This window comes from Sitophilus oryzae, unplaced genomic scaffold (genome assembly GCF_002938485.1).
Source record: "Sitophilus oryzae breed Bouriz unplaced genomic scaffold, Soryzae_2.0 scaffold_1436_pilon_pilon, whole genome shotgun sequence".
NCBI classification, from domain to species: domain Eukaryota; kingdom Metazoa; phylum Arthropoda; class Insecta; order Coleoptera; family Curculionidae; genus Sitophilus; species Sitophilus oryzae.
Genome location: NW_022146100.1, coordinates 4,167,211 through 4,181,568, shown reverse-complemented (window position 1 = coordinate 4,181,568; position 14,358 = coordinate 4,167,211). Strand labels below are relative to the sequence as shown.

At 33.4% G+C, this 14,358-nt stretch overlaps 1 protein-coding gene across 1 annotated transcript in view; it reads left to right on the top strand.

The window, feature by feature from the left end:
• LOC115876498 (ankyrin repeat and LEM domain-containing protein 1-like) overlaps positions 1–14,358 on the top strand; it is a 60,542-nt gene that overhangs the window by 32,589 nt on the left and 13,595 nt on the right. Inside the window, exons 3-4 of the mRNA XM_030892296.1 lie at positions 1,427–1,668; positions 11,128–11,429. Coding sequence (XP_030748156.1) covers positions 1,427–1,668; positions 11,128–11,429 — 544 coding nt within the window. The remainder of the gene's footprint in view (positions 1–1,426; positions 1,669–11,127; positions 11,430–14,358) is intronic.

The following is a 14,358-nucleotide window of genomic DNA, read 5'->3' as shown; positions in this document are numbered from 1 at the left end:
TTTACTTAAATTTACCTACAATAGTTTAATAAGTAAGTATTCATTATTTTATCAAGAAAAATAAAGCAATATCTGCTTGCGGAACAAATAGATATTATGTGACTAGTGATATTATTTTGTGAGGAAAATTACTTCTTGGCCTCAAGGGCTTACGCTCAAAGATATCCAAATAGGAATCTTCCTGATAAGCGTTTCTTTGAAAAACTTCTTTGAAAAACTTCTGTCCTATTTCGCAGAGCTGGTAGTGTGGTTTATAAAAAACCTATTAGGCAGAAACCTGTCGTTGGAAGTGAATAAAATGAATTTGCGGTAATTGGCTATTTTATACAAAATCCATATATCCACAAGTCATCGTAAAATAATTCAAAGAACTACTTCTTCGTTTTTCTTGATAGAATAATATACACATCACATAAGTATTTACTAAATATTATTTATTAAACTATTGTAGGTAAATTTAAGTAAACTATTATAAATTATAAAAAATCATGTCCATAAACTAATGTCGACTTTGAAAATAGTTACTAACTGTCACTAGAAAATTGCCATATGGCGACACCAGCCATCTTGATTGCAATTTTATTTAAAAATTGCTTTTTATTGAAAATATGAGCTAGATAGGTATAGGAAACCCTAATATAGTTTGAAAGAGCATTTGAATCTGCTTCGATTTACTTAAAAAAATACTGGGTGTTGCATTTGAAATAACGAAGTTTTTATATAAAATATATCTTTAAAATCGATCAGCGACTTTTGATAGCCCTGTATAAATTTAAGGAACCAATACCATTTTTCAGTAAAGTTTATTTCTCTACCTTTAAACTCAGCATAAGAATTAATTCTGAAAAGTAATGTACAGGGTGTTAATAGTCTATTCTATTGTAGCATGCAAATTTAAATATCTTTAAATATCTCAAAAACTAAAGATTTTATAAACATATTTAATTCTTATAATAAATGCCCTTTTTTGGGCCCAAGAATCCAAAAATGAAATAAAATACCGGGTGTTCCATAAGAAAAAATATAACTTTGGTATGGATCTTAGTTCTGAAACACCCTGTATATTTCAAAATAATTTTAAATTGTACACATTGTCTCCTCACATATACCCATAAAATATTTTGTTTCTACATCTTCCCGTTTTCGTATAATCAACCAAGGCGAATGAGGTGCGCCACCCTGTATATCTTGAGTTATCTTGTACTTAGGGACTATTAAAGACAGTGTTTACAAAAGTCTGTTGACAATATGGGAGAAAGGATTGTTGCTGCTTTTCGAAGTAACTCCTCCTGAAATGAAAATTTATTTATTTTGAAAAGAAAACCATTTTATGCAATGAACAGAAATTACACAATTTGTATGATATAAAAGCTTGTCTTTTAATTCCTAGAGGGTTTTCCGTTTTACATATTATTGTCAATTCCAGATCAGACGAAGGACTTACTCCAGTCCACATAGCAGCCGCTTGGGGCAAAGTCGACATCCTCAAACTTCTGCTGCGCAATGGAGGCGACCCCGAGGCGAAAGACCTCAATCGGAAGACTCCGCTGCACTACGCGGCATCGGAAAACTTTACGGAGTGTTTGGAGCTGCTCCGGGCTTACGTGCCGGAAACCGGAAGTCTCCTAGCGCAGAATGACGCATCGGACGTGAACTGTTTAGTATTAGGTGAGTGCTGTAGATGGCATGTCGACATAAAATGCGTTCTCTCGTATCTTCTTCAGTTTGATAGAACCTTCACTGGCTTTGTCCGTCAACCGTCAATGCCATTAATTTTAGATGTCTATTCAGCTTACAATGGCTCTGTTAGTAGATCCACTAAAACTTTGTCTTTCTGTCTTTGTCAGGTCTGTCGTGAATTTTGGCGAATGTTCTACTATTAGTCGAGTAAAAACGATATGAAAATGTGTCAAAATATTTTTTGAAGGTATAACTACATCATATCTATACAGGATTATCAGTTAGGGCATTGTGCATGTGAAATGACTAATTACGACCTTTTTGGGGGGGGGGGTCAGAAATTTTTTATCTTAGAAAATGTCAAAAATCTGTCAAAAATTTATAACGTTTTTTGACCTTTCCTACGCGATAACTCCTAAACTAATCAACTTATTCACATACTCTTTTTTTTAATCGATTGAGAACACATAGGCGGTTATCGCTGAAGTAATTAAAGTTCCATAGTGAGTGTATTTTCTTTTGGAAAATGGATTAAACTTCAAACATTAACTTTATTGTATCATGATTTTCGGTAAGCGAGAAACTTTTTTATTTGAAGGAATTTTTACATAGTATCTGCGTATGAAATAATATATGAGTAAAAATATTGAAAAAGTTTTTAAAACTTGTTACAATCTTCTATTGCTAATACTTTTCTAGTTATCCTAAATTAAATTTACGAATAGGCCGCGCGCGAGACCGCTCGGGCCTCGCCGACCCGAGACTCTTCGATTTTAGTTGGTGGCACGGCGAACACGAAGTTCCGTAAGCTTATTTCTGATTATGTGCATTGTACCTGTAGTTTGATATTTAGTAAATTCTGTACGTTATAAATTATTTAGTTATGGACTGTTTCATTTGCAGAAAAACTATTAACGAAAATGATAAATTTTTTTATTAAAAATCCTACTATACGAGACCTAAAAACTATCATAAATGATGCGGAAAAAAGGCAAAATGATGTTGCTGTGACTATTAAGCCAAAAAGATGATAATATCATCTTTTTGGTTTAATATATTAATTAATAATTGTTAATATATCATATTAACAATTATTAATTATTAATATATTATATTAACAAAAAGAAAACTAGTTAAATATGAGATTTTGATATTATAATAATGTGTTTGATATGTGATAAAATAGGAAAAAAGGGCAAACATCACAAATTAACATCTAAGCTTGTTGGAAAAAAATGTTGTTTACAAAGATAGTATACTTGCCAAGTAGGCAAATATTGGCCTACTTGCCAAGTATACGAGTCGTCAGAATCCGCCTTTATATGTAGGTACGCAAAGTTTTCTGGATATGACGATTTATTTGTATATGATGCTAAATACCACGTTTGTTTATATAATCTCAAACAAATCAAGGCTAAATTAACGAGATTTTTAATTAAGAAAGCATACTATACATTGGATGAATTTTTCACTGACATAGATTAGTATTTTTATAATATCTCTTCCCGCTTTTATTGTTTGTGATAAAAATGTTGTGCTGTTTCCTTGTGTGCTTTTTTTTAAATAGGTAATTATAGTTTTTGTGTTATAGATAGCAATTCATTCAAACATATTTCATATCATGTGAAATGCTATAAATGCTATTAAATGCATGTGATTCACATATATTTTAATTTCTAATTCTACGTTAAAATTACTTTTAGTAATTTTTTTGCATTTTAATTGAAAGTATATTTATTTTTATAGTAAATATTTATTTAATATTAATTGCGATATACATACATATGCATATCTTTTTATTCAACTGTAGTCATATACATAATTAAGTACCTATTATTGGTTTTTAGGCTTAAGTTAATTCAATTTTAACAATGCTTCATGCTTATTAGGATTTGTAACAATACTTTGTTATAGTTAGAGATCAAATAAATATTATCTAGCCTAACATCCTTCATTAAAATCTATAACGTTGGATAGAAAAGAATCTAATAAAAAGATTCGAAGAAGAGAAAAATCTAAAAAAGAATCTAGCGTGGCAAGTAGTAAGTAATCTAGCATGGCAAAAGTAACTTTTTAAACTGAACTGATTTTAACAACATTTTAGTTGACAACGAAATTTTTGTTTCCAAAATATTATACTTGATATTTATAAACAATCCACCTACCGAATGTGATACCATATATACTTCGATGGTAAAATTAGTAGATTTAGGTCAAACTTTAAAACAAAACCATATTTATATAACAGCACGCTTGGTCATTTGTACAAAAGCTCGCGAAATATTACGGAATAATCCTAAATTATTACATGGGAAATTAACATTTATGCTACGCGGAATGCACCTTAATCCGGCGCTTTTTGTCAGTATTGGATATATTTTTTTTTGAGATGGAGACTTTTTGTCATTTTTACGGAAACAGATAATTACGTCGAAAATACTTGTAAAGTTACGTAAGATGAAAAATAATATTCCAGGGCTATTCGAGGGCTAACTTTAGTTGCCGATGCTCTTTTTAGGTTTTTGTTTAAATCTTTATGTAAGTGGTATAAAGAGCAAAATCAGAAAACACAAATGATTACACCAACATATATTAAAAGAAGAAATTCGTAGTTTAATAAAAGAGTTTCAATCCTATGCAAACTTCAGGATATGCCCTTATTATGTAATAAAAAAAATGTAATCATGTTTTCATAAAAAAAATATTACAAAAATATGTCATATTAAATCGACACCTACATATGTGCCACTCAGATATTAAGTAATTCCTTATAAAGAATTGTCTACATTTACTCTAAAACATAAATTAATGCCACATCTAGCACGCCGCGCCGTACAACGTGATGGAGCCGGGCGGTATATAGCGCGGCGACTCTAACTACAGCGCGCGCACGGGATACTGATAACTTTAAATCAGTATAATTATAAAACTATTAGTAATAGAAGGTTGTAACAAGTTTTAAAAACTTTTTCAATATTTATTCTTTATTTCATACGCAGATACTACGTAAAAATTCCTTCAAATAAGAAAGTTTCTCGCTTACCGAAAATCATGATACAATAAAGTTAATGTTTGAAGTTTAATCCATTTTCCCAAAAAAAGTACACTCACTATGGAACTTTAATTACTTCAGCTATGACCGTCTATGTGTCCTCAATCGATTAAAAAAAAGAGTATGTGAATAAGTTGATTAGTTTAGGAGTTATCACGTAGGAAAGGTAAAAAAACATGGTTATAAATTGTTGACAGTTTTTTGACAATTTCCGGGATAAAAAATTTCTGACCCCTCCAAAAAGGTCGTAATTAGTCATTTCACATGCACAAAGCCCCAACCGATCATTTCATAACGATTTTATGTGGTTATACCTTCAAAAAAAAATTTTCGAGAAGGAAGCGACTTTTCTCAGTAATTTTACTCCACTATATGAACTTTTTCGCCTGTCTCTGACCTGGTGAGTTTCTTCTCCATTCTACCAAGCATGTTTTTTAAGTAAGTACCGTTTTGGAATTAAAAAAAAACGTACAAAGATATCGCAATAATTTTATTTTTACATGAAAGCCTGTACCTTAATCTACTTTTCTACATAATTTCCGTGAATATTGAGGCACTTGTCATAACGTGGCACCAGTTTTTCAATACCCTCCTCATAAAATTCTGCCGCCTGACTGGTTAACCACTGTATCACAACTGTTTTGACTTCGTTATCGTCTTGAAGACGCTGACCGCCCAGGTGTTTCTTCAAGTGCAGGAATAAATGGTAGTCACTGGGCGCCAGATCAGGGCTGTATGGAGGATGATCTAGAGTTTCCCATTTAAAAGATTTGATGAGATCTTTGGTCCGATTAGCCACATGTGGACGGGCATTGTCATGCAGCAAAACAATACCCTTACTCAACTTGCCACGTCTTTTGTTTTGGATTGCACGGCGCAGATTGTTCAATGTCTCACAATAAGATGCTGCATTGATTGTCTCATTACGAGGCAGAAACTCCACTAGCAATACTCCTTTTCTGTCCCAAAAAACTGTGCCCATGATTTTCCGGGCAGAAATTGTTTGCTTAAACTTCACTGTTTTGGGTGATGATGAATGTCGCCATTCCATGGACTGTTGTTTCGATTCTGGTGTGACGTAGGCTACCCATGTTTCGTCACCAGTAACAATTTTGTCTAAAAAATCTTCACCTTCATTGTGGTACTGCTCAAGGAAAGTCAATGCACTGCCTAAACGTTGGGTTTTGTGCAAATCCGTCAACATTTTCGGAACCCAACGTGAACACAATTTCGGTAATTCAAGTTCTCGGTCACAATGCGATACAAAACACTACGAGAACATTGAGGAAAGTAGTCGCACAATGATGAAATTGTAAAGCGTCTGTTTTCTTTCACCTTTTCGTCCACTTTCTGCACCAAATCTTCATTAACGACCGAAGGACGCCCAGTCCGTTCTTCATCATGCACATTTGTGCTGCCATCTTTAAATGCTCTCACCCATTTCCTTACCATTCCATCACTCATAATGTTTTGTCCGTAAACTTCACAGATCTCACGATGAATATCGACCAGTTTTACGCCTTTAGCACTAAGAAATCGTATGACAGCCCGTACTTCACAATCGGCGGGGCTCACGATTGTCGGAGGCATCTTAAACACTCAATAAACAACGTATACAATGAAGAATCAGACTGTACTGGCGTCTGTGCATAGACAAGAGATGCAGGTAACCAGCGCGCATGCGCGGAACGCCGACCGTAGCGCTGCGGCGGCGAAATCGCAAAACGGTACTTACTTAAAAAACATGCCTCGTAGATATTGGTCACCATTAAAGTTGTAACTGTAAAATGTTAATTTTTCCTTTATTTTAATGGTAGAAATTAAAAATGTAATAAGTGATACACAGGGTGTTTCATTAAAAAATTAAAATTCAACTAAAGTAAAAATAAAATTGTAATATTTTTTTTAGTAGGCGGTAGGCGTTCAACGGTCCCAACACTCATAATTTCTAAAAACGTAATAATTTAGCTACTCTGTATAAATATAAATAAAAAACAAATTGTGTATTATACATCTAGATGTTAGCGAAAATTGTGTATTTATAATGTGAATTGTGTATTTATGATGTGATTAAAAGTAAAGAAAAAAAGTACAATTATATTTATTGCGGAATATGATAACTAATGTAGGTCATAGAGATAATGTGTCTAAAATACGTACAAGTAGATCCCCAAATTTTAGTTATATACTGATAAATGTGTTCAACATTTCTCTGAAAGAGAATCTCATAAATAGAAAAATATTGACTTACAACATTTTATACTTTCATCATCAAAATATAGGATTATTTTCAATTGTGTAAAGGCTTTTAACTGTCAAAGCGTTAATTATTTTTTGTTAAAGTCCACGTCTACTAGATCATATTTTTTTCATCATGCGATATATTTGTATTGTACAGGGTGTCCCAGGTTTGTGTGTATTAGAGGATTTTTCGTTTATAAGCAGAAGTCTCCTAAAGATGCACGTTTCAAATCATTATGCTGCTTTTTTATGAAAAAGTGGGATACCCTGTGGCGGACGCCAGACGTCGCTAGGAAACCGTACCTTTAATTCATAAACTCAGTTTTTATAAACTTTACCCAAGTAGCATTTGGACGTTATTTAACGTCGGGTATACGTCGCGTCCAATAAACCCGACGTCGGGTACCAACGTCGGTTCGACCGCCTGACGACCCTTATTTGCACCTAAATGGGGAATACAGATTCGGGTCGCCTCGACGTCGGTATCTGACCTAATAGGAAATGTAATTCTACCCATTACCAACGTCATATTACGTTGGATTTTAGTTACTTAAAATTCGTCGCTAAGCACTTACGTTACGTTTGGTTTCATATTCGCTACCAAGAATACATAAAAACCTAACCAAACTACCTAATTACAAATGGCTTCATAATCACTCCTCGAATATAACTATAAGTGCCTACCTAATTTCATATTATATAATAATTCTGAATCATTAATCCAGACATCAGTTTTGTCAACGGAAGTCACTTTTTTGATATATCTGATTAAAATACTCCGGAAAACAACGAGCGCCTTCAAAATTAGGTAGATTTATGAAATAAAAATATCTATAAAAAAGTAACTCGCAAAATATTTTTTTATTTTCTAGCTGGTTTAATCATAAAACTGTACTGTGGTTCCCCCCAACTCAACCTTATCAATATTAGTCTACTAGAAATCGGAATGTGAATATAAATTTTAAAAACAAAAAACGATTTTAAAATGGCTGACAATCGGATACTTGTTAAGAATGGCGGATTCCTGTGTCCGACTTAATATGAACTACCAATATACCAATTCCGACCGGGTCTCCAATATTAGTCGTCTCACACGACCGAAGTCATCAAACCGGACGACCGGCAATCGTATCATGATGTATATAATTCCAACGTACGCCACGTAACCTCACTTTGCGTATCAGTGATTTGTGGATTTGTGCAACTATATTTTAGTTTTTGTTTTCTCCTTAAAAAAAAGGGCAGCCTCTTTTTTAAGATAGTATATATACAACATTTAAAAGAATTGGAACCAGTACCTCACATGTAGGTGGAGGATGGGGTCTGCTGGTTTCCTAAGCTAAAAAATGAAATTAAGATGCACCAGTGTAATGTAGCATCTCTTCCGGATAAAAAGCATTCGTGGGTTGAGGCAAGACATCACTACTACTATTATTATTTTATTTATTAGCTTTCTGTAAAATGTAGATGAATGTCTAAATGCCTTTTTAGTGTTTTTTTAGGCATAATAAGAAAATTAAGTTTGTTTACAAAAACTTTTTATTAGGTTATGTTCATGATGTTCATTAGGCCGCAAATGCTACTTAATGGGTTGTATTTACGGACGTAAACAGAGATACGTAAATTAGGTTATAAATATGAACATAAAATACAACAAAATATAATTGGACGTTACTTTAGGGATTATCAGTGGGACGTATCCTATTCGGACAACGGGTAGACGTCGGGCTAGTTCAAGTATATGTACGTCGTGCAAGCCAACGTGGGAACGACGTTGGGAAATTAATAAAAATGGTACGTTGTTATTTTGTACGTCGACAGATCGTTGGATTTACCAACTCGGATCCAACGACGATGCTTTTAATAGGAAAGCGACGTCACCGGTCATATCACCACCACCCGACCTAAATTTGCACAAAGTCTGACGTCGCTTCAGGTCAGATTTAGTTCGAAGTTAGATAGATGCTACTTGGGTAGTATTTGGCTTATTTTACAGGGTTAATTAAATGGTTGTTATTTACCCTAACTTTAAAACACCCTGTGCAATCATTTCGTGAGTAACTTTTCCTAAAATATTATTTTTCGATTAGAACCATGTCTTCTGAGCATATAAAACATGTTTCACGGTTAATTTTTAAGAGCGAAATGAACTTGCCACCAACAATTTCCAATCTTTTCCAACTATCTATAATTACTTTATGATGTAATAATCTTAATAAATATTAGTAACACTAACAGAACTAAGGATATTAAAGAAATAACTGTAATAACTAAGTGTACAAACAAACAATAAACTTATAAAAGAAAGCCTCCCCCGGCTGCTATAACCGTGCTGTAACTCTCTGCAGACGTCGCGTCGGTTCATAATGAGGCTTCAGCTATATTGTGTTATGTTTTCTTATTCTTCGTCAAGGATTTTCAAGGATCAAGCGAATATTCATCAGCCTTCTTCAACAGGATCTCAACTTTTGCACGATCTTTGACACTAAGAACCATATTCAAACCAAACCATATTCATTCGTACACAACAATTATCACCAAAGCCACCTCGTCATTATGAAGAATAACATTAAAAAGTACCGATAATTGAAAATATTGTAAAATATTTGTGGCAAGTTCATTTTGCTCTTAAAAATTAACCAAGGCATATGTTGACACGAGTCAACAAACAAAATATTCAGGAGATATGGTTCTGATCGAAAAATCATGTTTTAGGAAAATTTGCTCACGAAATTATTGCACAGGGTGTTTTAAATATAGGGTCAAAAAAATAACTCTTCGATTAACCCTGTATATGTCAAATACTAAAGTTTATAATAAACTGAGTATACGAATTAAAGTTGATATATTAATATACAGTTTGCTAAAAAAAACTCACAGATTTCGCAATCGCTGCAACCATCAGAGACATTGGAAATGATAACACCACATATAAAACATAATTAACGTTATATATTTGCAGCTAAACTTGATATAAAGAAACACCCTTCTTAATAATAATAACTAATAATGATTAGAAGAAAAAATAAACATAATTAACGTTATTTTGCAGATTGCGTTAATGCAGATACATTAAAATTAAGTAAATATATTGTTACGTTTTTCGTCGGTTCCGTGTGGATAGAAAGTCCCAATTTATTTAAACACAATTTATGTAACACTAATTAACAAAAACAATAACGATAAAAGACTTAAAGAACTATTTCCAAACGATTTATAACTAAAGAATTTATTTTGAATTTTAGCGCGTCAACTGTACTCGTCTATTTATGTCTGTCCTCTTTAGGCCCCAGCCGCTGGCTTTTATACCCACAGCTAAAGAATTCTCGATTAGTCCATAGATCGTTAGGTGCATAGAGAAGGTTTCGAATGTTTTCGTATGTACTAGTCAATTCCAGTGGAACTCGTTTTTTCTCGAACGGTGGAATGAATCATTACGGTGTCTATTCTTTAATTCGATGTTAAGGTCATCTGAGGGCGGGACATATAGTTAGGTTAGGTCGAGTCCACACGGGTCCGCAACAATATTATATCTTTTAATCCTTAAATCATTTCTGAAATATATCAATACCTAAATAAAAATATCGTTTCGTTACAAACAACATAAATAATTGTCAAAACCCAAATCAAAAATTACGAAAATAGTACTGTTTTGTAACCTTTACAAATATCAATATCAATCTATTCAATTTTATAATCGCTCCCCGTAGCATAGTCGTCAAGTAATATCGTCGGGACTAACAAAATTAAACCTCGTATATCGCCGAGAGTTTCGTGCTGTCAGGCCAGTTCACCTAAATTAGGCATCACGCGACAAAGTTTTGATGCTTTATTTTGGTCGACTGTGCGACACCGTTGCTGACGACCTTGAAAGAAAACTCGAAATTTGGCCCCCATATACGAACATAAACATTTCCAATGTTAAAATAAGGAAATAAGGACAAAAATAAAAAAATACACTAGACGAGAAAATGTTTTGTTGCGTTCTTTGCATTTCAGTGTATAAATATTTGATCAGCTTGATACAGTTTGATGATACTAAATAATATTGACTTTTAGTCAGTGAGTTAACCCTTCGTGTTTATTAAGTAAACACTCACTAGGCAAACAATACAATTTTTTAGAAGTCTGAAATAATTCCCATCACATTTCAGATAAGATCGTCGTCAACAACGGCCACGTTGTCGGCGAGTACGAACTCGAACCAGTATCGACCCCGATCAGTATTAACCTAGACGATAAAAACCTGCACACCCTACCCGAAACGGACGCCACTGAGTATATTCTCAATTGGTTTGACCAGCAACAGAGCGTGACCAGCAGCACCCCCACCGATAGCTTGGAGAGGCATTTTGGCAGTGCCACAAGCCTGGACCAATCGGACAACTCGGTTGCTGAATCTGAAGGCGACAGGAGTAGCAAGCGATACGATCAGCAATATATCACCTTCAGGAAGGTGAGTACCATAGATATTATCAAAGATAATACCAAACAATATCTAGATCGTAGATTTTTTGCACATTATTGTTTCACGAGATCTATATCAATATACTTTTTGCACATGTTGCACACAACATTTTTTCTACGATCGAATTGAAATTCTTATTTAAATGTTTATTAAAAAGTTTTTCCAGTAATTCACAGAATAATATTATTTTTTTAATAATCTTATTTGAGTCCATTTTAATTTTTGCAGTTTGAACAATTCACTAAGGTAATTGACAAACTTCGATCATTTCCAGTAATCTTTTGAATTTTATTTTCATTTCTGCTCATGGAGGTCGCGAGTTCTTGTTCTTCACTTAAAACTCTATTTCGTTTTTTTTTGGGAAGTGACTCTTCAATGTAACCCTCAACTACATTTGAAGACTTCCATCCTTCATGATGTTTCAGCATTAACAATGTCTGCCCCAGATTCCACAAGCAGTGTTGCAGAAGATCTGCGGAAACAACGTCCTGTATATTGCATTGGATCTTTAATATTAAGATATTTTGCAATGTCACTGGGAATTTTACTGAAAGAATTTACTCTAACAGGTTGTACTGAGACTGAGAATCCTCCATTAAAATATATTATAACAAATCTATTATGGCTGGTAGATTGAGGATGAAGAAATGCATATTTGCGATACATTTCAATAAAATTATATCTATTTTAACTCTATATATTTCTAACACTATATATACAGGGTGAGTTTCCTACGATGTTCTCTATGGGTATCTCGGAAACTACTGGAGATAGAGAGTCTGTTAAATGGTTAAAGAATTGCAGTTTTGAGGGGTCATAAATATGCGCCTTTCAGATTTTTGAAAAAGTTCATGGCTTACTAGATATTTCGAAAAAAAACAAATTTCGGCTATTTTAAAAATTGTCCCTAATTCCATTATAAGCTATTTTAGACAAAAAGTTTTCAGATAAAAGTTGTAGATAATCACATCCTTAATGAGACTGTGTCCTCCGTTTTTTTCTAAAGCCTGTCATTTTTGACATTGACACAAACATATGCTTTTTTAAATGGAAACCATAGTTGGCCATGACTTCATAAAAAGCGCCATTTTTTAAGCTTTTTAATTATATAAGTTATATCTTTTCTTCGAAAAATTACTGAGTTATAGCCAATTCTTATCAATTTTAAACAAATTCACTTAGTTAGCCATGGAAACAAGTTCAATCGCTCTTACGGTTCTTTACAATTTACATTACACAAACTAAAACTTAAAAAAATAATATCACTACATACACTTTAAGTTATTTTAGAAAATGTTCAAAAAATCCGCCATTGTTTTGAGTTGCATCTTTGTAAAACTGAATTACTACATTCTCATAGAAGGACCGGTCGGCTTAATTAAACTTTTCTCGTACCGCCACTTCTAGTGTCACTCTTAATTCAAAAGTTCTTTGTAAACCTTATTGTTAACTATACCGCATATAAACTTCTATAATGGATAGGTCAGGTGATCGGGGAGGCCCATGCAATTAGTCCACCTCTTCCTATCCCTGCGTTTGTATGATTATGATACAAATTATTTTTAACATTTCTCTCATTATGGGGTTGGGGGGGGGTCATAATGGAAGATCATGTTGGAACCACTCTATTGATGCGCGAGTATCTACACGCCTTTCTTCATTTGAAAAATTCATATTTACAATTTTTGTTTATTTTAATTTACAAAGTTTGGATGTGACAGCTTCACATTTCTGAGAGCAACGGCGATTGAACTTGTTTCCATGGCTAACTAAGTGAATTTGTTTAAAATTCATAAAAATTGGCTATAACCCTTGTCTATAACTCAGTAATTTTTCGAAGAAAATATATTATAGCTTATATCACTAAAAATCATAAAAAATGGCGATTTTTATGAAGTCATGGCCAACTATGGTTTCCATTTAAAAAAACCTATGTTTGTGTCATATGTCAAAAATGACAGGTTTTAGGAAAAAACGGAGGACAAAGTCTCATTAAGGATGTGATTATCTGCAACTTTTATCTGAAAACTTTTTGTCTAAAATAGGTTATAATGGAATTAGGGACAATTTTTAAAATAGCCGAAATTTGTTTTTTTCGAAATATCTAGTAAGCCATGAAATTTTTCAAAAATCTGAAAGGCGCATATTTATGACCCCACAAAACTGCAATTCTTTCCCCATTTAACCGACTCTCTATCTCCAGTAGTTTCCGAGATACCCATAGAGAACATCGTAGGAAACTCACCCTGTATATTATCTGGAGCTTCAATTAAAAATTTGTCAAATTCCTGTCGGGTAAGAATTTTTGATTTCTTGCGACGGTATCCTACAGACTTCTTCAAAAATGGAATTAATTTGGTAAAATGTCGGATTTCAACATTTTTACTTATTAAAACACCTTGTTTTTATAATTTAGATATACTACTACTTTAAATTTGTTAAAATAACTTATTTTGGCACTAGGGTAAGATTTTATTTTTAATACAGTAGTTGGGTGTAAAAAAAATTCAAAATTGTTTGTTGATTAAACACCAACAAAAAAGTCGTTTACTGCATATAGGGCTCTCTCCAGTAAGTATGATTTCAGAGCTTTGTGAAATGCGGGAGAGAATGAAAGCGACTTGATATTCAAAGGCAGATGATGGTACATTTTTTGGCATTGTACAGTATTGAGCCTTTAAGTAGTTCTGAGCTCGGGGTTGGCAGATAAAGATCGTGCTCCGCATTCCTAAGTGGATAGTTGTGAGATGGCCTTTCGGGAATAGCAGATATGTGCTTGGGGATTAAGCAAACGATATTTCAATTCACGGTAACCGAGGGGCAAACCGCTGCCAAAAATGGTGTACAATAAATACCAATTTTGGGATTTAGAATCAAAAATACCAAATTAGTACCAAAGTCTGTCTTAAGCAACATG